This window comes from Lepus europaeus, chromosome 19, assembly GCF_033115175.1.
Source record: "Lepus europaeus isolate LE1 chromosome 19, mLepTim1.pri, whole genome shotgun sequence".
NCBI lineage: Eukaryota > Metazoa > Chordata > Mammalia > Lagomorpha > Leporidae > Lepus > Lepus europaeus.
The window spans coordinates 10,775,307-10,801,235 of record NC_084845.1 but is presented as its reverse complement, the minus strand read 5'-3'; the positions used below and the strand labels follow the sequence as shown (position 1 = coordinate 10,801,235).

The 25,929-nt window shown below is 65.0% G+C and overlaps 1 protein-coding gene across 7 annotated transcripts; it reads right to left on the bottom strand.

Moving 5' to 3' along the window:
* Window positions 1-78: 78 nt before the first annotated feature.
* CIC (capicua transcriptional repressor) lies at window positions 79-25,025 on the bottom strand. Of its 7 annotated transcripts, none has more exons than XM_062177529.1 (21): window positions 24,944-25,025; window positions 19,105-21,909; window positions 8,392-8,541; window positions 8,068-8,302; window positions 7,856-7,985; window positions 7,578-7,760; window positions 7,330-7,495; window positions 6,359-6,561; window positions 6,043-6,268; window positions 5,573-5,676; window positions 4,145-5,378; window positions 3,867-4,054; window positions 3,439-3,560; window positions 3,176-3,342; window positions 2,797-3,081; window positions 2,377-2,699; window positions 1,921-2,165; window positions 1,670-1,824; window positions 1,461-1,592; window positions 1,161-1,292; window positions 79-1,077 (listed from the first exon to the last, which is right to left on the bottom strand). In XM_062177529.1, the coding sequence occupies exons 2-21, from the start codon at window positions 21,896-21,898 to the stop codon at window positions 710-712; spliced, it is 7,542 nt and encodes a 2,513-aa protein (XP_062033513.1). In that variant the 5' UTR covers window positions 21,899-21,909; window positions 24,944-25,025; the 3' UTR covers window positions 79-709. The 7 variants fall into 7 exon arrangements, with proteins under 7 accessions (XP_062033513.1, XP_062033512.1, XP_062033514.1 ...); XM_062177528.1 differs by lacking the exon at window positions 24,944-25,025 and adding an exon at window positions 24,158-24,522; XM_062177530.1 differs by lacking the exon at window positions 24,944-25,025 and adding an exon at window positions 24,158-24,522 and having other exon boundaries at window positions 1,670-1,821.
* Between the last annotated feature and the right edge of the window lie 904 nt (window positions 25,026-25,929).

Below are 25,929 nucleotides of genomic sequence, written 5' to 3'. Positions count from 1 at the left end.
CTGCCCCCCATCAGCCACCTGAGACTGGTGCCACCAACACCCCTCCCCATTTAGAATGGGCAGCCACACAAGTGTGTTAAACAGCTTTAATCTCGGTCATTGCGGCTTCTCGGCACAGTAAGAAATATTGCACATGATCAACATGTTTTGTTCTGGGGATGGGGCATGGGTGGGGGGAATCACCTTCTTAGAAAGTACAACCCAAGTTGGGAGGGCAGAGGGGGTGGGGAGAGAACCCTCCCCATGCCTGTGGCAAAGTGCAGGAGCCCCCACCCCCAAACTAACCTGAGTCCAGCCCCTCTGGGGAAAAAAGGGGTACATGAACTCCCCCTACTCCACAGGCGCCTCCCTGTGGCCGATGGCCCGCACTACCCTCCAGCCTGCAGCCCTCTCACGAGCCATTTTGCATAAAGTACAAGTGAAAAGCTCTGAAGGTCATACTCCAGGTTCGGTACAGGGGCTCAGCAGAGGGAGACTGTGCCCCTGCTTCCCCTCAGCTGCCCCCCAGCACGGGGTGGGAGCTGGGGGGGGAGGGGTATATACATGAGGAGCAGGCCTCATTCCACCCCCAACTGGAAAGGACGAAATGGCTTTACTGGGGAGGAGGTAACCATCCTGCCCCCCCATTCCTGCCACCTATGTACTGTCCATGTCCTGATTGGGGGTGGGGGGAGGGTACTGTGGGTCCTGGGATCTTCTCAAGGGCCCCTCACCTGCCTGTGGCAGCTGTGGAGGGGCCTGGGGGAGGGGGAGAGGTCTGGGAGGCCCCCTCCCAGCCAGGCTGTCCAGGGCCCGGCTCTGGGGGTGGAGGCAGTGGCGGGGCAGCCTGGGCTGTGCCAGAGTCCGAGCCAGGGGAGGTGGGGTCAGGGCCCCCAGCTGGGCTGGGAGTGGGGGCAGGGGCAGCAGCACTGCCCGCAGGGGGTGGTACGGGGAGAGGGGCCTCCGCCCCCGGAGGCTGCTCCGTGGGCGTGGCCGCCTGCATGATCTTCTGGCGCACCTCACGGATCTTCAGCTGCAGACAAACCTTGGAGGGGAAGATGTCTGCGTAGCGGGCCTGGAAAGCTGCTGTGGCCTGGGCTGGGGGCAGAAAGGGAGAGGGCAGAATGAGATGCACTGCTTGGATCCCACTGAGTGACCCAAGACTCTGAAGACACGCCCACCTGACGGGAAGAAGCCATGGTCCTGGAAGAGCTGCATGACTAGGGCCCGGCGCTGGTCCAGGGTACGGCGCAGGGACGAGTATGGCACCTTCTCGTACTCCAGCTCCCCGAGCACATCCTCCGCTTCTGTGCCTGCTCGGACAAAGCAGCACAGCCAAGGCTACTGCAGCAGCCTGGGCCCCCTGGCTGCCACTCGGGTGTCCAGCCACGCCCTCAAGGGATGCTACTTCCCCCAAGGTCCCTGTGGCAATCAAGGACGCTGGTAAGCCTCGGGAGCCCACCCCTCTTGCAGGCCCTGACCTGTCCGGTCGAAGGTGAAGATGTCCCCCTCGCACTTGGCACTCTTGGGGGTGTTGGGCTCCGAGCTGCAGCTGGAGCGTCTTCTCATCTTGCGCTTGGGTGAGGTGGGGTCCTCGGGCGCCGAGTCCAGGTCTGCTCACACAGAAGCAGGCTCAGTGGAGACAGCCCCACCCTTCCCCTTCCCAGCGCAGGTGCCCACGGTCGCCTACCCGTAGAGTTCTTCCTCTTCTTGCGGTAAGAGCCCAGGATGGCCCTGGGCGAGGTGGCCAGGGACTGCAGGGTGGGCGAGGGCAGCACCTCCTCAGGCCGAAACTCTGGAAGCTCCGCAAAGCGCTCTTCGAAGTCCACCTCCGACAGGACCCTGCTGGAGAGTCGGCAGGGTCACCTCCACTGCCTCTGCCTGTGGGTTTCTGCTCCCCCAACCCCGAGCACTCCGCCAAGGCTCCCAGCCCCTGCTCACTTGTCCACGGAATCAAAGGTCTTCTTCAGGGGCGGGGGCCGCACCTTCACCTTCTTGCCAGCACCGGCTGCCTCCTTCCGCTCAGGGGTGTCCCCGGCCACCCTCCCGCTGCTTCCCTCACTGCTGCTCCCAGAGGTTGCAGCTGGAGCTGGGGCTGGACTGGGCGGGGTGGGAGGCTCCCCACGACTCTCCAGGCCCGGCCCAGGGATGCGCCAGTCTGAAGATGAGCTGGGGAATTTGCTGGCCTGTGGAGGGGACGAGCAGGGAGATGAAGACCCAGACTCAGACTCACTGGGGCAAAGACCAGGAACAAGACTAAGCTGAGACAGCCCAACACGGACCCCTGGAGAAGGTCCAGACGCCAGGTGGGAAAGCATCCAACACACACGGTTGAGGGAAGAGCGAGCCGAAAGCAAAGACAGCAGACTGAGGGACAGCAGAGCCTCGGGTGCTCACCACGGTCTCAGGGCCCTTGGCGCTGGGCCGTTCCTCAGCAGGTAGGGGTGGCGGGGGGCTGCTCCGGGCTGTGGGAGTCCAGGTCTCTGGGGGTGGTGGAGGGGCCGGTGGGGTGGGCTGCCCCTCAAGCTCAGGCTCTAGAACAGTCGGCTCACGGACCGGGCCAGGTTCCAGAGGCTGCCGGGGTGCAGGGCCAGGCCGCCCGGAGGCACCTGCTTCAAAGGAGCCCACGGGAATGCTGGCGATGGCGGCCTTCACTTTCTGGGGGGCCTTTGGGCTGGGCCGCTGGGCCTTGGGGGCCACTAAGCTGTAGGTCATGGAACCTGCCACAGGGGAGAAGAGCCTTTGCTGAGCCAGGCCCAACTGGTGCCCATCCCCTGGGCCCCAACTCGCCCTGTTCTGGGTGGGTCTCACACCTACCTGTGGCACTAGGGAAAGGACTTGTGGGAGCAGTGGCAGGAGCTGGTGGGCCCTTGGGCAGAATGGTGGCGGCTGGCGGGGTGGTGCTGGTGGCCACAGTGTAGACCAGGCTCGGGGGGGCCTGGGATGGCTGGGCCAGGGGTGCTGAGGAGGAGGGTGCAGGGCTGCCAGGGTAAAATGCCGTTATGACAGGACCTCCAGGGGCTGTGCAGGCAGGAGGCAGCTGGGGGCTGGGCACAGGCGACACGCCCACCTGGCCAGGAGCCAGCAGTGGGGCTTGGCCTGCTGAGGAGAAAGAGTGAGTCAGGGACCAAGCTAGGGCCCAGGCTGCCTCGGTCGACCCTGGGTCCCCAGCATTGTCTGCCAGGCCGCCCCTCACCTGAGAGCAGGGGCTGCACGAAAGCAGGGCCGCTGGGCCCTAGCGAGGTGAAGCCTAGAGCTACAGAGCTCGTGGGCCCGTACGAGGTGACTGCTCCAGCCTGACTGGATGCGGGGCTGGTGCCCAGGGGCAGCGCGTGCCCACCCGCTGACTGCACGTAGGTGATTCTGCCACAGAAGAGAAAAGGGGGTGGAATGAGGTGAGCAACCTCACCTCACCTCACCCCTCCCACGGCCTCCAGGTGAGGGCTCAACTTTGCTTACCTTGTGGAAGAGGGCAGCAGAACCTTCTGGGGCTGTGAGGTGGGCCCGGGAAGCGTGGCTGGGCTCAGGGGCGGCCCCAGGCCGCTGGGTGTGCTCACAGACACTGGGGTTAGCTGGATGATCTACGGGCAAGAGCAGCCATGGGCTGGGGTAAGCTGGGCCCAGAGAGGACTGAGATAGGTGGGGGCAGGGGGGGTCCTAACCAAAGGCAAGAAACAAAGAACTGGGAATCAGAATGGGATGAGAAAGAGGACAGTGGCAGAGGCTGGGACAGAGAGAGCAAGGGGGAGATACCAAGGGAGACAGGATTCACAGAGACATCAAAGATGATGGCGAGAGAGCGTCCCAAGACAGACCAGAGACTGAAGGAAGGGACGACACAGGGACCAACAACCAGCAGGAGGAAGGAAAGGCTAGGATGCCCTTACCTTGCTGGGCGTCTGGGCGCCGTTCTGCACAGGGACTGAAAAGGGCGGGCTCACCAGGGGCAGTGGCTGGCCAGCCCCTCCGCCCCGCACTGACATGCTAGGGGCGGCCAGGGGCACTAGTACCTTCCCAGGTAGCAGCTGGGCTGAGCCACCTGGGGGCGGGGCCTGCACGGGAGAAACTGACTGGGCTGGAAGTTAAGAGGCAAGAAAGGAAAAGTTACAAGCGAGCCCAACAGGCCTGTGGCCCCTCTCCTTGCGCTGCCCAGCCCAGGCCTCACCTTTGGGGGGTGGGGCGGAGGGTACAGACTGCAGGATAGGGATGCCAGGAGTGGGTGCAGTGGCGGCCAGGACCTTGCCGTTGGTGGAGGTGCCCGGCGGGAGGGTGAAACGGATGCTGGTGGTGGGCGCAGGGCCGCTGGGAGCCGCTGCCTTGGTCCCAGGGGCTGGTGCTGGGGCAGGTGCCACTTGAAGCTGCTGGGGCAGCGTGGGCAGGATGTACTGCACCTGGGTGATACCTCCAGCCTTGCCCAGGGCACCTGGTTGCAGGATGCCCAGGGGAACTGGCCCATTAGGGCCACTCCCAGCACCTGCTCCTGAGCCCGAAGTGGTCCCACTGCCAGGGGCCCCCTGGGCAATGAACTGGACAGCTGGGGGTGCCGGGGCCCCATAGCCTGGAGTACCCACCAGCAGGTTGGTGACAGTGGCAGGTGCCTTCCCCACAGTGCCCAGTAGGGGTCCAGCCACCAAGTGTGGGGCTGGTGAGGTGGCTGCTGTTGACTTTTTGTCTGAATACACTAGGCTGACACCTAGCGGGGAGCCCCCAGGCACCCGGGACCCTGTGCCCATTTCAGTTCTGGCACCTGCTGTGTCATTTGGAGATGCCTCGGCCCTGCCAGCAGTGGGGAAGGGCTTAGAGGCGATGGGCACAGGCGTGCTACTGACCGGCCGCACCACATTGGTGACCATGGTGGCAGCAGGGCGGGACAGAGGGGCTGCTGGGGCCCCATAACCCAGTGATGGGGTTGGGGCTGAGGGCACGCGGGCTCCACTGCCCTCCCGCTCTTCCTTGTTTGGGGGTAGGACCAGTGTCTGTAGGATGCCCCCTCCCCCACTGGGAGGCGCTGCAATGACTGAGGGACCTGGTGGCTCCAGGCCCCCCACACTTTCAGGTCTCTTCCGTCGAAAAGTGGCAGGATCCGTCGGGAGGAACCGGGTGGCCTTGGAAGGAGTTGCTGGGCCCCCAGCCCCAGGGGGTGGAGGCCGGAGTGGGCCTGCTGTGCTGCCCGGACCAGATTCCTGTCCCTTGAAGCTTCCTGAGCCCAGTGGGAAGGAGGCAGCTGCTGAGGTTGAGGCGGCAGCCGAAGAGGAGGAAGAGGAGGACGGGGTGGGACAGTAGCCTTTGCCGAAGGCTGCAGGTGGATCCGGGGGCCCAGGGGGCTCAGAGTCCAGTGTGGGACGGCAGTGGGTAAAGGAGGAACGGATCACAGGTGAGAACACCTTCCGACCAAAGCCCTGGATGGAAGGAAAAGGGAAAGCCAGATCCACATCAGGAGAGCACCGGCACCATGCGGTCACCCAGGCCAGCCTAAGCCTGCACTCCCGCCAGCTGAGGCCTCAATTCACCCTGCCTGTGACCTCGGCCTCCCCTTCTGCCAAGTGTACCCGATAGTGAGTATGATGGGAAGAGCCATGTTCCATGCCCTCACCTTGTTGCCCTCTGGGTCTTCCCCAGAGCTGTCTCCACTCTCACTGTCGGTCACCCGCTCCTTGCACTTGAGATCAATGTCAGTGGTGCCAAAGCCATCGTCAGCTGAGAGCAGAGGGGACAGTGTGGGCAAATCTGGAGCCTGGGTCCTGCCCTGAGCAGACAGGAAGTGTGCCATCTAGGAGGACCACTCCTCGGCCCGAGGGCTCTGTCTGCCCAGTGCAGGAGCCCAGCAGCACGCGGCTAAGAGCACCTCGCCCTGTGCCTGATGGTCTAGCCATGCCCCCTGGTCCTCTGGGATTCCCACCAAGCTGGGGGCTTCCAAGAGAAGGGCTGGGTTTATTCAACAAGGCCTGTGTCTGCAACACTCTCTCTCTCTCACACACACACACACACACAGCAGCAGGAATGGGAGCCCACCCTCTTCTGCCACCCTTTGAACCTTGGCCTGCTGGTCCCTGCACCACTCACCAATGACATCATCATCGCCTTCCTCCTCGCAAATGACCATGCGCTCCTCGTCACTGGTCATGTCCTCACTGGCTGCGCGCTGGGAACGAGAAGCGCGGGTGGGCAGCAGTGGAGGGCGTCCACTGGCCGCCAACGCACCTCCTTCCCCAGGGGCTGCAAAGGGGCCTGGAGCTCCATACTGAGTGGAAGGCTTCGGGCCAGAGTATGATGCAGGACCTGACACCATCTGCAGACAAGTGGGCAGGGAGAGTTCAGCTGGGGCTGTTGCCTTGGGCACCTCTCTCTGCCCACCCCCCTAGTGGCCTGCCCCCCAGACCTGAGTCAGTTCCTGCAGTGCCTGGCTGTCCACTTCCCCACCATCCAGGCCATGCACCCCACTGTGGGAGAATGCTCGGGGCCGGGCCGAGCCAGGTCCCCCGCCAGCATGCAGCCGTTCTGGCCCACACGTGCTGTTGCCTGCAGCCTTGGTGTCCGAGCTCAGGAGTGTCTGGGCTGCGACGGACAGGAGCTCAGAGGACACTGGAAAGTAGAGGGGGTGGCGGTCACAGTCAAGAAGCCTCACGCCAGCACCTGGACTGGCCAAACCACCCACACACAGACACAGAGGACCGATGGGATTCCTGAGCCACCTGCTGGAAGGAGAAAAAAACAGAAAACACGCACCAGAGCAGCATCTCCCGCCCGCTGTACCTGCCCTGCGGGGCCACAGAGAGGCACCCGGGGACTGGCCAGCTGAGCACAGGCCTGTAGGACCCGCAGTGCCCTCATGTGACAGAGGCAGCGACATCCCCAGTCACAGAACTGCAGGATCATTCCAGAGAAGCACCCAGAACACTGCCAGGCATGCCAGACAGCCTTGAGCAGCAGCACGGCAGCAGCGGAAGGGGCCCTGAACGGCAGCGATGCCAGTGACGGTCCGGGGAGCCAGCCACGCTGGAGCGCGTAACTTCTGAAGGGGCAAGTCACTGAGTCTGTGACTTTAAGCAAATGAGATTACGTCCTCAAATGGAAATAGGGTATTTTTGAGTACTAGACACTAGGTTCCCCATGGTGCCTGGTACGTAGCAAATGCTCAAATAAATGGCAGTGGACACGGAGACTGCTGTCGGGCCCTCCCTGGCTCCTCCACGTGAAACCACTGCCAGTTCCCTCATCACTAAGTGTCCTCAGATAAAAGCAACAGAGCAGAGAGCAGCTTCTGGGGCGGAGGGGCGAGCAAGCAAGGGTGTCACTGGCAGCTCTCAGGGAGGGAGGTGGCAGGGTGGGAGAGCCAAGGGGCTGACTGACCCCCAGGGGCAGCGGCAGTGCCCGTCTCCGACATGCTCCGCTCCCGCGTCTCCTTGTGCCCTCCTGCCAGCCCCAGACTCGTGGGCTTGGCCTCCGAGCTGGACTTCTTTCGGTCCTTGTTGCACCACTTCCAATCTGGGTGGGCCTTGAAGTGGGCTTCCTTCACCTGGCAGGAGAGGGCAGGGCGACCCTTCACTCACCCAACCCACGAGGGGGAGTCGAGAGGAGCCAAGAGGCGGCGGCGTTACCTGGAAGGCCAGATCATGATACTTCTGCTTCTCCTTGGGCCCCAGAGCGTACCACCACTCGCCCAGGATCTTGCTGACGGTCCGGTTGTCCTGGTTAGGGTGGCGCTGGTGGACCAGGGCCCGGTGCCGCTTGCTGAAGATCATGAAGGCATTCATGGGCCGCCGGATATGGTCCTTCTCCCGCTGTGGTAAACAGAGCCCAGAGCAGGGCAGTCAAGAGCAGGGGGACGGGTCTGACAGGCCCCAGGGTGAGCAGGGGGCAGGTGGAGGCCAGGCACCTTGTTGGGGCTGCGTCCGTCCTTCTCGGAGGACGAGTCCCGCTCCTTGGGCAGGGCGCTGAGTGACTGGGTCCGACGCTTTCCAGGGGGCAGAGGCAACTGCATCTCAGGAGACATGATGGAGAGGAACCTGCACGGGAGGGGACGCAGGGACAGTGAGGGCCCTGTCTCTGGCCACTCCACCCTCCAGTCCCAGGCTCTGGGGCACTCACGCGTCATCATGGTCACTTTCTGTCTCGCTGTCCAGCCGGGGCTCTCCAGGGGGGCCAGAGGCCTCCTCCTCAGTGGTAGGAGGAGGACCCTTGCCAGGTTCCACCACCCCCAAAGTGTGCGGGGGTCCAGGCCCTGGGCTCTCAGGGCATGTGGCTCCAGGGGGCCGCCCAGGGTCAGCATTTCCTGTCCCACCCGGTGGCTGCTCGTGAGCAACAGCTGCCGACTCAGCAGGTTCTGGGGGCAGAGAGGTAGATCAGAGGGCTCCTGGGAAACAGAGACCCCCCACCCCACCCCCATCCCTTGCCTCGATCCCCTCCTCACACCTTTGCTCTGATTGGAGGCTACTGGATGGCTGGCAGGTTGCTGGGCTTCACTCGGCTGCACAGAGGGGTCAGGCTGGCTGGGTGCCAGGAAGGGTACTAAGGAGTGCCAAGGGAACACGGCCACAGAGCGGGGCTCCACATTCGTCCACACTGCAGGAGGGAGCCAGGTGAGCTGTGTGGCAGCAGCACTTGGCCCTGACTGACCCCCAGCTACAGCTCATCCCCACCGTGGGAACAGGTGGCTACACCTGTTCCTCACACCCCTTCCCAAATCCCAGAGCCTCCCAGGCTTGACCCTGAGACAGTAAAAAAAAAACTACTCCCAGAAAGACTTCCTAGATTTCCGAAAGAGACAGAGGAGAGGGGAGGGGGAGAAGGGAGAGGGGAGTGGGGAGAGGAGAGAGGAGAGGAGAAAGCAAGGAAGGGGAGCAGTCCTCATGCCCCACTCCTCCCTCCCCCACAACCTCCACCGGCCCAGCCACCAGGGACCAGGCCAGAGGAACGACTGGCTCCTGCTACAAATCGGGTCACGCTTGGCTGCCATCCCACACTCCCAAGGCCCCAAGACCTCAGCCAGGCTGGGGACCCTTTACCCGTCTTGCCACATTCCCAACACCCGTGCGGCCACCTGACACAACCCCTCCCCTTGGCCTCACACGCCCTTTCCCTCTCCTGAGGCAGAGGGTCCTCTCTCTGCTGCCCTCCAGTTCTCTGTCCATAACCCACAGCCTGGGGTGTACAGGTAGGTCTTTCTCCCTGCCTTCCTCCCCCTACCAGAGACCCTAGGGCACCAGACCTGCCCTTCCTGCGCCAGCACAGGTGTTGCCAGCAGCTCGCCCCACTTCTCCCCAGAGAGAATGTGCCATCCATGAAGAGGCCTCGCAGCCCACCCTCCCTCTAAACTCTCCAGGGTCCAGCCCCCTTGCCCAGAAAGAGGGGAGGGTGTGGTAAACCTTGGAAGAAAAGGCACGGACAATAGGGCAGAGGGGAGAATGGTTACAAGTCTGCCGGCGGCAAAAGTGCCAGGTGTTTCCTTGAGGATATGCACAGGAACACTTCCCGCACCCGGGGGGGGGGGGGGGGGGCTGGTCCCAGGGGTCCAAACTTCAGCCCCGGGAGCTGGGTGGCAGGAGGGCAAGGCCCTGGGCTGGGACTCACCCTGGATGGACTTCTGAGCGGAGCCTAGACTGGGAGTGGGCTTCCCCTCTTACTGCCTGGCTCCCTGGGGGAAGTGGAACCAGCAGAGCAGCAGAGGGAAAGAGAGAGGCCCCTGCTCGGGGAAGGCGAAGAAAGGAGGAGGGACACGCCCTAGCCCTGGTCTCCATCGCTCCAGGCCTCCCCCGACTCAGATCCACCTGACCTGAGGTGACCCCCCCACACCCTGTGCCTCCAGAAGCCTGGACCGGAGGAGCCTGTAAGGCAGCGGCTCCAGGCCGGATTCTACGAGGGGCTGACAAAGGAAAGGAAAGAGAGGACCTCAAAGAAACCAGGGACAGAGATCAGGGAGACAGCACTGGAGGAGCGCTCCAGACCACGACAATCCTGTCCCCTAACCCCTAACCGGAGGGCACTGGGGGGCCCAGAGGCCTGCAGGGCCCTCCAACCCCAAAACAGCCCCCCAGGGATCTGTCCCTCCCTTCACACAGATCGTTCTCATCTGGGAAGTGGAGAAGGGGCCCTGTAGACAATGGGGGGCAGTCCTATGGTCCTGCCCCCTCCAGTTCTCTGCAAAACACACCAGACCACCACTCTGCTCCCAGCAAGCAGGGCCTCGCTCTCTTCCAGAGTCCAGTCCCAGGCCCCACAGGTCGATCAAAGCCCCCTCCCCGACTCGACTCCAAACCTAGGACCAGCAGGTCTCATGTTGCTCCTACTCCAACCCACAGTCCAAAGCCAGTTACGCCGCACCCCTGGCTTCCAATTCCAACGGACCTGTTCCGCTCCATCACTCCAACACCACACCTGTCCCAGGGCCTCCCCACTCCTCACTCCAGCGCCCCGAACACTCCCACCTGCCGACACTAACCACTCGGCTTGGCCGAGCTCCCTAACTTTCACCCCTTACTCCGCCTCCACCGTCCTCATACTACAGCCCCATCACCGTCACTCCGCACTCCGCTCCCCGACACCTTGACCCCTGCAGTCCCAGGGCCCGGGCGCTACTGACCGAACATGCCGAGGCCACGGGAGGCCGCGCCGGACGCGGGCATCAGGGGCCTGTGGGCCGAGTACATGATCCGGCGCGGGGGGGCCCGTCAGGGGCTCGCACCTCCTCAGCGGCCGCCGCCGCTCCGCCCGCAGCCGGCTCCTCGGCCGCCGCCGCTCGGGCCCGGGGGGAGCGGGAGACCGTCGCCGCATGCCCCCCCCGCCGCCCCCCTCCGGCTGCCCCACGCGGGGGTCTCCGCCGACCGCGCCTGCGCACAGCGCCGCCTGCCTCCCGCCGCCCGGGGGGCGGGGGAGGTCAGCGCGCGCCGGCCCCGCCCCGCCCCCCGGCGCGCGCGGGGGCCGTCACGGGGCGCGCGGCGCGGGGGCCATCGGCGCCGCCCCCTCCCTCTCCCTCCTCCCTCGCGGAGCCCGGCGGGCGGGGCAGGCGGGGCGGGGCGCGGCGCGCGTGCGCGGGGGCGGCCCCCTCCCTTCCCCGCTCGCTGGCTCGCTCGCTCCCTCTCTCTCCCTCCCTCGCAGCTCCGGCGGGTAACGGCTCTGGCCCCGCGCGCCCCGGCTGCCGGCGCCGCCGCCCCGCCTTTCCGGGTCCCGAGCCCGCGGCTCAGCGCCGGGTCGACCTCCGGCCCCAGGCGGGCAGACGGACCAGCGTGCGTGCGTCCGTGCGCTCCGAGCGAGCCCCGCGCCGAAGCACCGCCGCCTCCCCGCCCCGCCACTACTACGCGCTCCCCTCCCCCCGCCGCGCCTCCCCCCGCCCCTTCCCCGCTTCCCCCGCGGCCTTCCGCGCAAGCCCGGCCCCCCGCGCGTGAGCCCATTGGTCGCTGCTGCCGCGCGCGGGTCAGGCCCCGCCGCGCCCGCCGCCATTGGCCGCCCCGGGGGAACGTCAGTCATATGCAAATAAGGACAGGGCGGGGCGGGCTCCGGTTGGCCCCGAGCCGGCTGGGGGCGGGACCGCGGTGGGACGGTGGCAGGGAGGGCGCACTGCAGTAAAGGCACCGAGCCAGGGGGGCGGTTCGGGGAGCCGCGCTGCGGAGGCCCCGAGGTTATGTGTGGTGCTGCGTGTCCAGCCCGGGCGAGGAACACTCTCACGCGCGGCTCGACCGGCCGCCTGCACGGCCGCCAGTGCACGTCCAGCCCGGACCGACAAACTGCGCGCGTTTGGGCAGCCGTCCCCGAGCCCTTACAACTCTGTCTCACAAGCACACACACTCCTCCCAGACATACTTTCCTGCCACACCCATTATCTCTCACACACCCCAAGGGCACAAGTGCCCTCGGTCCTGCACCCACGCTGTCACACGTGCCACGCCTCACACACCTGCTCACCCACCGCCTGATACATGCCCTGTCACACAGGCCTCGCCGACACCCCTCCGCAGCACACCCCCACCGGCCCACACAGACCAGGGATGGAACAGGCAGAGCTCAGCACAGCCACCCGCTGGTCCCTTGCACATGCCCCACATCCCGCCCGCACAACCACACTCACACTCAGCCTGCCTAGCACTCCGCAAGACCCCTCCCCATCGTCACACACTTCCAGACACCATCACTGACCCCTGCTCTGGGCGCTCACTGCCTGCCCCAGCACCAAAGCCAGCCGGGTATACAGAGCCCCACGGCCATCCGCGGCCATTCAGCCACCGCCCTGACGTCCACTCGTCTGCCAGGCAGGGGCCCACAGAGCACCACCAGCCCTCATCACCCCCTCCCCGCAGTAAGGTCCAGGAGGAAGAAAGGAAATGGCCACTGCCTGGGGCTGAATCCTCCCGCCCACCTAGGGAGCTTGACCCCGCCCAGTGTTCAGGTAAGAGAGTGAATAAACTGCAAGATCCTGCACCCAGGCTGGGACACCCAAGCACTCCAGCAGTGGAACCCGCTCCGATCTTAACTTCGTGCTGGACACAGGCAGGGAATCCCAAACAGGTCCAGGAATTTGGTCAGACAATGATACAGAGAGGGGTGAGGACAGAAAAGTGAGACGGCACACAAGGAGACACGGGCAAGGGTTTGGGGCCCACCAGGCAGAGAGGCTGAGGCCTTGGACCATCCAAGAGGGGCACAGGGGCCAGCCCACGAAGGGTAGAGGCCTGGGTCCACAAAAGCGCCGGTGCACAAGGACGGGGCTCCCTCACAGGAGCAGACAGACCCTTGCCCCAGCCCACCATCTCTGACAGAGGGGGAGGCGCAGAGAGGGGGCAAAACCCAGCCATCCGGGGCTCCGGGGCTCCGAGGGGAAGGAAAGGTCTGTGGCCCTCTGACCTCCAGAGGCTGCAGGGCGGGCCAGACACTTGGCTGTAAGCCTGGAGGGGCTAGAGGGACTATTAGGTGACTGCCCCCTCCTCCCTTGCAGCCCCAGACTCAGACCCTCCATTACCTCACTGCCCCAGGGACTGCAACGTGAGGCAGAAATCAATGTGGCCGCTATCTCCCCACCACTGCCCCCTCCTCTCCTCACCGGTGAGTGAGTCACCTACTGGCAAGTTAACCCTTTCCCCACTGCATTGCAGCCCAGGGGCAAAGCTCAGCAGAGCCCCACCCTCAGCCCCCCCCCCCTTCTGGTGGGTGAAAAGGAGCCGGGCATGGCACAGGAGGGAAGAAGGGCCCCACACATCTGGGAGGGCTGCACATCTGGTAGAAGACACAGTGCCCAGGGAGGAGGGGTGGGAAGGGGCCCCTTTCGGGGCAACCAAATGGGGGCCCAGCCTGGCAGGGAGGGGCGGGGATCCGGGCGGGAAAGGCCCCCCTGCCCTGGGCACTGGGCCAGCCCTATACTTAGCTTCCATTGTTCAGGGTGGAGGAACCCTGGGTGGGGGTGGATTAGGAGTGGAAGGGCGGGAGCAGGTCCCATACCCAGACAGCTCCCCCTCTCCAGCCATCCCCAGCCCTAACTGGGGCCTCCCTAGCTGGAAAAGGCTGTGGCGGTTCCCCAAGCCAGGGCCCCAGCCGCAGCTGTGAGGCAGCACACCAACACTCAGGGCAGGTAACCCCTGCACCAGCCCCGACCGAAATCCACAAAAATGCTTGGCCCTACACAGCTCCCATTACAGTACCCCTCCCACTCGGGGCCTGGGGACAGGTAGCCCAGACGGAGACACCAACAGCCACCCCAGGCAGCACAGGCCGAGGCCTGCCCACAGAGAGGCCCGGGGCGGGCAGCCAGGCAGGCTGGCTGACGGAGGGACCGGCAGCCACGCTCTGAACTCGCGGGCCCCATTTATTGAGCCCCGAGGCGCCGCTCCTCCGCCCTGCTCTTCAGGCCCGGGTCCCCGCCTCGGCTCACCACCCCGGTGTCCCCAGCTCCCCTCACCCGCTCTCCACACACACACCCACCCACCCACCCACCCCAGGCGGCGTCGGCGACGGCCAGGGTTGCCTGGGGAACGCGCCCAGGATTGGGCTGGCTCGGCTAAGCAGGGATGGGGACTAAAAATAGCGCCCGAGTGAGTCAGTGTGAGTGGGGCTGGGGGAGGCAGGAGGACCAGGAGGGAAAGAGAGGCAGGGGAGTGGTGTGGGGGAGGGTCCCCGGGGATTGGGAGAAGGGTGGGATGGGGCTTTGGGTGGGAGGGGGTGCACAGGCGCCGGGGCTGGCAAGGCTGGTCGGCGCGGGTAGTGGGAGGCGCCACGGCCCGGGCGGAGGAGGGGGCGCCGCCCAGCGTTCCCCTCCCTTCCCCGCGCTCACGAGATTTTCCACTCGCCGCCTGGCTCCCGGCCAGGCCCCGGCAGGCCCCACAAAGCCGCTTTGTGCTGGGAGGGCGGGCGGGCGCCCGGCCGGCCTGACACCCACGCGGGCCGCGGCGGGGCACGGGCCAGCTGGCACCCGAGCTGTCTGCGGGGGCTCCCCCACCCGGCCCAGGACGCGGCTGCGCAGGGGTTAACGGCGCAGGGCGGGGGAGTGGGCCCCGGCCAATCGGCGGGCGGCGGCAGCGAGGGCCGCCAATGGGAAGGACGGAGCCCGGCACTGGGGGCCGACCCCCAGGGGTGCGCGGGAACCCACACCTCCAGGTGCCGGCGCGGGCTGGGCGCGGCCCTCGCCGGGGTGCCGTCCGGATCCCTAAAGCCCCAGGTGCACCCTGTTTACCCGTCTACTTCGGGGAAGAAATAAGCCCAGAGCGGGGGTAGCATCTTGCAGTCGGGAGGTGGCAGGTTGGGATCTGAACCCAAGTCCACTCAGCTTTCCTGTCCTCTCTAACCGAAGTCGGGGGGCAGGGGTTCCCTGCCTGGGCCCTGGCGGGGAGCGGGATCAGGGGACGGGGTGCGGGCGGAGGAGGCGGCGCGGCGGGCTAGGGTCCAGCCGCCTGCGGTGCAGCCGCTGCCGCCGGTGGTAATGGGAGCCAGACGCCGTCGCCGCCGCTAATGCGCCTCCCTCCCGGCCACTAATGGAGCCATTAATGCCCGGGCGCCGGGGGCTCCGGGACGCGCACCACCAACACCCCGCCGCTCCCCCGCTGCGCATGCGCGCGCCTGCTGCCCCGCCGTCGGCCGCCGCCAGGAGGCAGCCTCACCCCGGCAGCGTGCGGTGCCGAGGGCTGCAAGTCTACCACCAAGTCACCAGCACTCACAAGCCCTACAGCTCCCATCTTTCTCCGAGCCTAGGCCCCCGTCACCTCCCGGACACTTCTCCAGAGATTTCTGACACCCAGATGGCAACCTCTTTCCTGCCCCCGCTTCTCAGTCTGGCACTCCAGCCCAGTCTGTCCTCCATGGCACCCTTTGGCCGGGCCTGGGCTCTTACGGCAGCTCCAGTCCCCACTAGCCACTCAAGAGTTCATGCACTTTCACCCTTCCTGGACTTTGCTCAGCCAAGGGCCTTGGCCTGGCCTGCCCTCGCCTTCCACTGCTAGGACAGACTCCCTCCTCATACTTCAGCTCAGATGCCACCTCCAAGGAGAAGCCTATCTGAACCTCCCTCCGGCCCCCGAGGCGCCCCGGCCTCCCAGTATTCCCTCCGCGCATCCTTGAGCTGCCTGCATCCACATCTGTCTTCAGTCTACGTCCCCAGGGCTGCTGAGGCAGAGGGACGAGGCAGCTGGCTTCTCGTGGTGGAGACGGGTTTGTGGTTTGGGGCCAGAAGAAATTATAGGAGGCAGAACCTGGATCTGGGAGTCAGCAGTCCCAGGCTCAACCCCCGTGGCCCTTCTCTAGCCCTCATTTCCCTCACCTGGCCAGGCATGGTTGGTGGGTGCTGCCTTGTGTGAGGCCTACCTGCTGGGAGCGCCTACATCAAAGACTCCATTGAATGGAGCTGGCACCAAAGTCTCCTAAAAGGCAGGGGTGGGGTGGGGTGGGGTGGGGAGGGTGATGGGGCCATGCCCTGCAGCAGGTGGGTGGGCACAGGAGCTGCTTTCCTGCCGCCCCCCTGCAGCCGGATCTCCTGACTTGCTTCCTACAGCCCCCGCCTTCCTGCCTAACTTGGGAACAGGTGCTTGGATGGTGGGTGGGCCTACGAAATGGATCCCGACACTTATTAGCCAGTTTGAGGGACAACAGTGGGCACCTAGAACTTGTCAAGGAGCAAGAGTGGGCTGGATAACTCCCCTAAGAAAGGAGCAGGGAACCCAGTACCTAGCAACTGCCCACTGCCGGAAAGACTCGGAGCACCTGTTGTCCACAGGCTGGGATGGGGCAGCAAGACTATGAAAAGTGGGAGGGGGAGACCAGGGAGGATGCCACAGTTGGTCCAGAGACGCTGGAGCCCAGGCCAGGAAGCCAAAGCAGGGAGACGCTGGGCTGAAAGCTCAGGGCTAATGTCCAGGTAGCCGGACCCCGAGGAGGACGGTCACACAGATAGAAGACAGATCAGAAACAGAGACCGGAGAAAGACACAGGAACCCAAGAAGAGAGGCCCAGGAAAGGGGGCGATGCCTGTCCGGCTGTGAACTGGGAAGCAGGCCATGCCAGGAATGGGGCTGAGCCATCTGGTCTCCTGGGCCAAGGCTACAGGCCCTGGGGCGGGTTCCTCTCCTGAGGAGCAGGCGGGAAGAGTCAGAGGGAGGTGGCAATGGCAGCTGGCTGGCCATGCCATGCATAGAATGTGGAGAATGCCGGCAGCCTGCCCCAGCACGTCCCCCAGCGGAAGCAAATGCCTGGCGGGGGGCAGGAGCCGGCAGCCTGCCCTGGGCCGCCCCCTCACACCTGCTGCCCTCTGATGGAGGGTCAGGCCCTGGCACTGGCGGGCAGAATGCACAGGGACCGTGGCCTCACTAGGCCTGGACACAATCTGCCTCATCTGGACCTCAGGGGGAGCTGGCCCCGAGCTGCCTACCTCTTAAGGGTTTAGGGAGGCGTCTGGGAGAAGAATGAAAGGGCCGCCTGACCCTGGGGGCAGCCTGGCTGCATCAGCATGGGTGTTGTCAGGAAGGCTGCTCAGAGCCGCCAGGACAGGCACTCGACAAGTCCTGACGACCAGGTGGCCTCCAGCAAAGGGCCTCCCCTCCCTGAACCTCAGTTCTACCCCTAGACAACAGGACTGGTAATCTTTGCTTTATGTATCAGGTGGATTTGATCAAATAGCCCCAAGCCCAGAGCTGCACACATGGTGCAGCAACAAAGAAGGGTTACTGTGGCTGTTATCATCATCATCACAGACAGTGCTTAAGAGCCTGGGACCTGGAGCCAGAAAGCCTGGGTTCAAACCCCAGCGCATGCTCGCTCGCTCTCTCTCTCTCTCTTCCTAGCTGGCTGACCTCAGGCAAGTCCCTGTCCCTCTACCTCTCCTCTCCAGCGACAGTTTCCTCCTCTGGGTGCTGTGAGGATTCAGTGAGTGAATGGTGGCAGGACCCACGGACAGAGCGCCAGGCAGACGCACGGCCAGTGCGTGGTGAGAGGCGTCTCTGTGACCGCTGGGTGTGAGAATCCCACAACGCACACGGTGGACACAGGTGAAGGGGGTGGGTCGAGACACTCTGCCTCAGGTCCTTCATCTGTCTAAGGACAAAAATCCCCACTGAGTTTGACCTCCTAGCAACCACAATAACAAATGTACAGAACGTCCAGGGCAGGCACATAGCTCACAACCCCAGTCTGCGAGCGGGAGCGGCACACGGAGCCCCCTTGGGACCCTGTGCCGTGCCATGGCTAAGGAGCAGGGGCTGGCCTTACTCCTGAGCTGGTCCCTGCCCCAGCCCCTTGCTCCTCTTGCTGGTGGTCTCTGGGACCCCAGCCCACCCTCCGTGGTGCAGACGTGGTTGGATCTGCGCCGAGCCTTCCCCAGCACCCTGTGCTCTCAGGATCAAGCTCACAAGTCTGCTAAGGGTGCTCTCCGGCCTGACCCTTGCTCACCAATCCCCAGCCACAAACCCCTACCTTCTAGAACCCCTGACTGTGCAGACTCCATGTCCTGCAGATAGCGACTTTCGCCTCAAGGCCTCTGCACAAACTTCCCTGGGCCTGAAGGTCCTGCCTGCCTTGCCAGGCTCCCGCCCACACACCCTTCAAGTTCTAGTCCATGGGTCCCAGCCCCTTCTTCCAAAAGCCCTCCTGACCTCAGGCTCAACTGGCACCTTCCCTGGACTCTCCTGGCCTCTCTCACCCCACCCCCGAGCACTCTGGTCTGCCACTGTCTAGGGACAGGTCTGCCTGCTCCATGACCCCGGAGTGGAGGCGGTGTCCTCAGCACCCTCTAGCCCGGCCCTGGGTCCGCGGACAGCAGGAAGGTGACAGCACCACCAGCCTGCTGTGGCCCCTGCTTGCCAGCACCCCTCAGAGAGGCCACTCCCCTCCGCCTCCTCCCCGAGGCTCCTCCGCCTTGGCGGCAGGTTCCACCTCTTCTCCTGCAACTGCAACTCTCAGCTTACACGCCCTGTCCTGAGGGCAGCCAGGCTGGATTCACACCCAGAGGAGAGCCCAGGACGTGGCCAGCTCCCCTCCACAGCACTGCCCGCACCTGTGACATTCACTGGTCACCGTGGTTCTGGTCCTGCCACCTCCCAGCAGAGGACCTGCCAGGGCCGCAGGCTCCCATCTATAATCCAGCATTCAGCTACGTGGTCACAGGCCAACCTGCTCGAGTTTGAAGGCTGGCTCTGGGATTTAGCATTAGTCATGTGACCCTGGGCCAGTAACTAACCTGGCCTCAGTTTCCTACAAACAGGCATAATCCATTAGGGTCATTAAGACAAAATGAGCTAATACTGGCATTTGGAAAGGATTTGGGACAGGGTCTGTGTGGTCAATCCGTATTATGGGGTGGGTGTGAAAATCTGGGCGAGACAGCCATCCAGGGCTTGTCACCACAATGCCCCAACCCAGGCACCATAAGCCATGGCAGCCGTCACCATGACGGTCGTTCTCTGTGGGGCCTGACCCAGTCTACACTCAGCGAAGGTCTGCTGACTGCTGACTCCCTCGAGAGCACGCTCCCCAGCGTGAAGCCTCTGGGAATGGCGCATCGAGCCTGGGCAGTCCAGTCCCATGCCTGACCTGCGACACCTGTGCAGAGGGGAGGCCAGCCTCCCCTGAGCTCCTCCTGAGGGCCTCGCCCCAAGAGCCCGGTTTGCAAGTGGCCCTGTTCAAGGTGAGCCCCTGCCCTGCCCACCCACCTGCGCCTCTTACCTGTTCCAGGCCGGCCCATGATGACTTCCTTCTTGGGGGCAGGATGGCTGGTATAGCTGCTGGGCACCAGGACGGGCAACAGGGCAGCAGGTGAGGGGTGGAAGGCCACGGGCTGGAAGGGTGAAGAAGCCAGGCCAAAGGTGGGCATCGGCTGGGCCACAGCAGTCGGCGCGGCTGGAGGCACGGTGATGGGCACGGGGGCCGGCAGAGGTGGGGGCAGGCCAGGCTTCCCACTGGCCACCCCGGGGGGCACCGGGGTCTCGCGGCAGCCCCGCCCAGGTCCCCCGGCCCGCGCCTCACCGGCAGCGCCCACCTCCCCTGGGAATTTGGAGGGCAGCGGCACATCGGGGTTGCGGACAATGACAGGTGAGTCCCGCTGCACAGCAGGCACCCTGCGCACGGAGGGCCCCGGATCCGAGGTCAGGCCGGCAGGTGGGGGCAACAGCAGCAACGGCGAGGGCTGGCGGGAGCGAGAGAAGGGCACAGCAGGTGACACAGCTCGGAAGCCAGCCGGGGTGGAAGGTGTAGGGGTGTGGGACACCGAGTCCACACCAGAGTCTAGACTGTCACTCTTGGGGAAATCGGGGGCGGCGCCTCCACCCCCTGTGCCAGGGGCCCCCAACGCCCCTGGGTGAGGCAGCAGCTCTGTCTTCCGCCGCCCGGGGCTGATGGGCACGGTAAAGGTCAGGTTGGTCTGGAAGGTGGGTAGGATGCCAGAGGAGTGGCGCTCTCGGGGGGCAGGTGGTGGCGGGTGAGGGCCCAGGTCCGGAGGCGTCAGCACGCCTGCCTTCGGGGTGCTGGCACTCAGGTGGCGACTGCGGACGGCGGTGCGCTGGATGACTGGCGAGGCATTGATGGGGCTGAAGTTGGCCGGGCGGAAGCCGAAGAGGGGCGAGGGCGAGGGCGACGGGGCCGGCGAGAAGGGCGACTGCGTAGAGACGGGAGAGAAGGAGGGGGTGCCCGAGCGCGAGCTGCCCAAGGACACCAGCATCACGGCCGCCTCGCACTCGTCAAACTCAAAGCGTGACAAGTCAGCAGGGGCCACCAGGCGCGGACGTGAGTCCCCACGGGCTGCCACGCTGCTGGCCTCACTGTCCCGAGAGGTCTCGTCACCCCAGTCGAACTCGGTGCTGCCCTCGCGGGCTGCCACGCCAGCCGGCCGCCCAGCCCCGCCTGGCCCACTGTCCGCCAGGCCTTCCATCTCCTTGGTTCGCATGGACAGGTGGCGTGAGCAGTAGCCCCGCCGCTGGGACTCCTTCATGCAGCCGTCTCGTGAGCACAGCCGCCGCCACTGCTTGCCGTTGAACTTCTTCCGGATCCCGTTGGGGGTACAGACCACGTCGCCCTTCTTGTACTTCTGCTGGGCGGCTGTCAGCGGCGTGCGGGCCCGGGCAGCCGGCGCGGCGCCCTTCTCCAGGGAGGCCACGCTGCTGCTCCGGCTGCCGCCCTGGCTCCCCTCCTGGCACGGTGAGGGCTGCTCGCCAGGGCGCCCGGGGCCCGCGAAGGCTGGAGACTTGGGTGGCGGCGACAGGAGCTGGGGCGGGGGCAGTGGATGCAGGGCCGGGGTGCCCAGGGCCGGCAGGTGCTTCTCCTCACCTTCTTCACAGGGAGCCCCCAGGCTGCCGCCAAAGCTGATCTTAGAGACCTCAGCGTCCTCGGGCTGCTTGGGGTCCAGGCCAGCGGTGCAGGGAGGCAGGGGGGCCCCAGGCTCGGCCTGCTCCTCCTCGGGGCCTGAGTGGGGCTTCCTCAGTAGAGCCTCAGGCTCCCAGGGTGGGCGCAACAGGCGCAGGCTGGAGCGGGCCACCCACACAGCCTCCTCGGGCTCCCGGGGCAGCAGCTGGGGGGGCTGTGCTAGGGCGCCCGGTGGGCCTGGCTGGGAGCTGGGGCCAGGGCTGAGGAGGACCTTGTAGGCAGCTGGCTTGGAGGCCACCTCCACCACCACACCCTCACGGTAGGCAGCCACGCTGGGATCCACGCACGTACAGACGGCAGTGCCCACTGCCAGTGCACCGGGTGGCGGCGTGGCATCCAGAACCACATCCACACCCCCACCTGGCACACCCTCGTAGAAAGTCAGGGCCCGGTCGCCAGGGAACTGCACACCCAGGTCCTGGCTTCGGCGCACCTGGCGCACAACAGCCGGCAGGAAGAGGCCATCGCTCCGCCGGGCCAGCACCCGCTGGGACCGCAGCTGCCGCAGGTCATAGCCACTGTTGGTGCCACTGGGGGGCCAGGGGCCTGGACCACAAGCCTCAGCTGGTTCGTCCTCCAGGTCCGCGGAGTGCTCGCTGGCTGTGTCAGTGGAGGAGGAGCGGGCGGAGGCGGGTGGCCGCGGGGGCACAGCCAGGGCGCCGGCCTCCTCGGGGGTCCGCACCCGCTCTTCAGGGGCCCCGGCGCCCCCACTGCTGCCAGCCCCGTGCTCCTCCACGTACTTCTTCTTGGGCGCGCGGGACTTGAACGTAGCCGTCTTACGGCTGAGTGAGGGCTCCCAGCGGCCGGCCTCCCCGTCCCCTTTGGGGTCCTCAGGTGGACCTGGGGCCGGGTCCCCAGGGTGCAGCTCTGGGGGTGGCCCCTCAGCCCCAGGGCCTCGCTCGGCCTCCTCCTCTTCACCCTCCTCAGCCTCTCCTGGCCCCGCCGGCGGCTGCGGCTGCTGCGCCTCGTCGTCTTCCTCTTCTGGCTTGTCACCCTCCCCAGCCCCGCGCCGCCTCAGAGCCTTGGCCCTGGTGGCCGGTGGGGACTTGCTGCCGCTGCCAGGACCTGCAAGGCCTGTGCACGCCTTCTTCATTGGCTTCATCTTTTGTCCACCTGCAGGGGGAAGGCCAGACAGGGATCATCCGGAGCAACCCAGTGTCCCCCAGGACTTCCCATCTGCGGAGTCCACCACCTCAACCCTACGATGCCCAAGCCTTCCCCCTTGGCCGCCCTTGACGCCTAGGCACGGACTGGCACAGACACCCTGGCTCCCTAGGGACACTCATACACGCCTGCTCTCTGCAGAGCACACAGCATGCCCGCATGGGGAGCACTAACAGGTCACACCTCCAGAGCGCCCTCTCTGTCCCAGGACCTTGCTCAGCCTGCCTTCATGAACTCATTTCATCCCGACCACAGCCCTGGGGTGGGTGGGTGCTGCTCCTATCAGCTCCATTTTAACGCTTTGGGAAACCAAGGCACAGAGAGACTGGGGGACTTGTCCAGTACCATCCAGTCAGGAAATGGCAGGGCCAGGGTCTGAACGCAGGCAGTGTGGTTCCAGAGTCTGCACTCCCGGCCACTTCAGTGTGCAGGCTCCCTTGCACTGTCACCGCCCAGAGGGCACACACATGCAGTAAGGGAGGGAACTCGGCTGGGACGTGAGCCTCTCTCCTCCAGCCCTCTGGGCAGCCTGACATGGCCAGGCACTGTGGTAAAGGGAGGCCAGCTCAGTCCTCAGAGACGGCTACCCACTCTGCCCTGCACCCCGGGCCTGCCAGGTACCACCCTGTCCCCAGATCCTGGCAGAGAGCAGGCAGGGGCACGTCTGGTGCAAGAGCTCAAACCCAGCACTGCCACGGGGCATGCATGAGTGCACGCACGCGCACAAACACACACACACTGGCACACACGTCATCACACAGTGGGACACAGAGCTGCACCCCAGGGCTCCTCGGTCCCCCTGGATGGGAGCCCGCCCCTCCCCCACAGCACCCAGCCCGACAGCAGCAAGCCCAGCCCCCCCTTCTCCCCCGCCTCCCGTTTCTGGCCTGCATGTATCCCCGCCCTGGCTGGGCTGTCTCTGGCAGGGTGGCTGAGTGTCCCAGCCCCCTTAGGCCCGCACATAAGCCCTCCAACTCCAGGTGGGGATAAGTGGGATAAGGTCAAAGGAAGCAGGACAAGCCCAGCAGGCCAACCTCACCCACTTCCTGAACAGTCATTACTGCCCGCCCCCTTTCAAGTTGCCCTGAGAAAAGGGGAAAAACTTTACTGTGAAGTGACTAAGAGAACCTGGGAGGCAAAGAAGGGGCCCCCAGGAGGGGCGGGGGCGAGGACCAGGATCCAACACAACCAGAGGCACCCCGACTCTGTCTTCGGGCTCTCCGGGGACCCTAACTTCAGGCCCTCCACTTGAGTCCTGCTGTTCTCGTGGACCCTGCAGCCCCAGGCCTGCCCCTTCTCTGGGCCAGTCCCGTGGTCCTCACAGACAGAGCCTGGAGGGCCCCGCGCTGCCCCCCGGGTGCCCTGGGAGTTGGGCAGCCATCAGTGCCTCCCCGAGCTGCCGGGTCACCATCCGGGGGACTGAGATCTGGCCCCAGTCCTACCCAAACACAAACCTTTGCATACCCCACCCAGGGCCTACAGCCACACTGCAGGGCACCCCTGCACCCTGCCGCCTGGTCCAGCCAACTCACCTCAGAAGCCAAGCCTCTTTGCTTCCCCTGGGGCCTACTCTCTGCCCACCTCTCTCTGGATGACGCCCCCAGCCCCAAGGCCCCGTGGGCCCTCACCTCCCTCAGGATCTCAGCAGTCACTCTTCAAGCCCAGGCCAGCCCAGGCCCTGGCTCTCTGGGGTCTCGTGCCCTCTGCTCCCAGCAGCCCTACTGGAACCAGCCTCTCTGCCACTCTGTCTCTCATCCTGTCACCACCTCTACCTCCACCTCTCTCCTCACAGACCCTAGGCCCCCTCCTCTGTCACCCCTGCTTGCCATCCCCATTTATCTCTGTCTCCTAGTACTCTCAGTCACTCTCCTGTCAGCCATCTCTGGACCTGTCACCTTCTCCCCCCATCACCTCTCCTTGTCACCCCCTCCAACTCTGTCCCCTCCCTCTCCCTGTCACCCTTATCTAGTCCTGTCACCCCCTCCATTCCTGTTACCTGTCCTCTGCCCACCACCCCGTCCCCCAGTCACCTTTGCCATCACCCTCCCCCCCCCACTTCCTCCACTCCTTCTCCCCTTCCCACCATTCCGCTCACCCCTTTCCCCCTGTCCCTCCTCCCAGTCCCTGCCACCTGTCCCCCCTCGGCCCCCAGCCCCCCTCAACCCCCTGCTGTGTCAGCCCTGGCCCCGCCCCTCACCTCGGGCTCAGCGGGGTTTCGGGGCCGGGGGCCTTGGCCCCGGCTCGGTCCGGTCCGGTCCCTCCCCGCCCCCCCTCCGGCTCTCCCTCTCGATTCTCCCTTTTTTTTTTACTCCAACACACAAAATGGTGAATGGACCTGCAACAGCTGGAGTAACCAGCCAATCAGCGGCCACAACCCCGCTGACCGGCGCCAGCCTAGGCCAATAGATTTTCGCAACCTGACTGACTCCGCCTCTCGACGACGAGCGACGTTCACAGCGACCAATCGCGCCCAACGGGCAGCGCTAGGGGGAGGGGCCAAAATCCAAGACCGGCCTCCCTCCGGACCGACACCAACCTGAGCCTACGACCGCCTGATCTGCCTAGGGCCCTGCCCCACAACAAGTGATGGACATCAGCATTGACCAATTGCAGACTGTCTTAGTGGTAAACGACGAATACAGTACCCAGTCGTCATGCTCCATAGGCCGGAACCCAGCCCCTGAGAGGGACAGTAGCCAATGAAATAAAGGAAGGCGGGGATAAGCAAAGATCCCTCCAATAAACAGGCTTAGAAGGCGTGGCCCGAGCGTTTGTTGACCGGCTGGTCGCAATTCCTGCTGGGTATCGTAGTCTTCTCACGTCTCTGGCCCATAGTCGACAATACTAGGCAGACTACAACTCCCATGTGACAGAGTGCCTGGAGCACCAAAGAGCCCAGGCAAGGAGAAAAAGTCGGAAAGGGCAGTTCCTACTGAGTGTTACTGGACACCAGGAGCATCTTAGACCCAGGGCCCCAACTCACCCGGATTCCTGGCTCTGGCGTCGCCAGTGGCTCCTCTCGGCGGCGGCGGTAGCGGCACGAGGGGAGGTGCGAGGAGCAGCCAACCGCCACCCTCGAACCCCGCAGCCAATCAGCAGTGGCTGGGGCGGCGCAATGACCTCACCGGTTCTACTCTCTTACCCCTCCCCCACGTGGTTGTTGCTGCCGGTAGCAGAGTAGGGAAGTTTGCGGTGGGGGGAGGGGAGGAGAACCAGTGATGTCACCTTTCCCCCGCTTGATTGGCTGTCGGCGGCCTGGTCCATGACCAATCAAGGGTCTCGAAAAGTCTGGCGCGGCCCCGCGGAAAGCTCTGTTGCCACCGGGAGGGGAGAGGACGCGCACTAGTGGGGTGGCGCGCGCCGCAGCGCGTGCGGCCTGAGGCTTGGGGACCCTGGGGCCAAGTCACCTTCTCCAAGACTTTCGGACGACGCAGTTTGCCGACCGCCCCCTCGGGCGTTGGGTGGGCAGGGTCCGAGATAGAGGACTGACTGACTTCCCAGGGCCCTCCGTGGAGAGCGACACTTGGTGGGTGTTTACACCCGCGAGGAAGGGGATTTTTTTAAGCTGGGGGTGGGAGTGTCACGCTGTGGATTCGGAGGGGACGGATATGTCCTGTTAGTAGTAGATCCGTGCTGCCCACGCACGGGGTCTGCACGTCGTCCACAGGGCACCCGTGCGTGCGGTGCGCACTGGACTTGCCCTGGACCTGGGCTGCCCGCAGCCTGGTGCCCCGGTCGCAAGGAGGTTTCTTTTCGACCGTAATGGGCTCCCAGGGCTGTGTCTGCCCGAGATTCGCACCAGTTCTGAAGAAAATGCATCTGAGCTGTCGAAGGCCCCAGTGTCCGCGGGTGAGAGATCGGGCGGTGGCCTGCAGCCATAGATAACTGTCAGTCGGCCAAGGGGGTTCAGTGAGTGTGGAGAGGCCTTCACACTACCCACGAGGAAACACTGTCCACGGAGGAGACGCC

Coding starts and splice junctions, on each gene's coding strand:
- CIC (XM_062177529.1), bottom strand. CDS start 21,898: ATGAAGCCAATGAAGAAGGCGTGCACAGGCCTTGCAGGTCCTGGCAGC. Junction 8,542..19,104: donor CATGGGCCGGCCTGGAACAG/GTAAGAGGCGCA, acceptor TCCCTCCTGCAG/TGTGGACGAATGTGGAGCCC. Junction 6,562..7,329: donor CACTGCCGCTGCCCCTGGGG/GTCAGTCAGCCC, acceptor TCTACTTTCCAG/TGTCCTCTGAGCTCCTGTCC.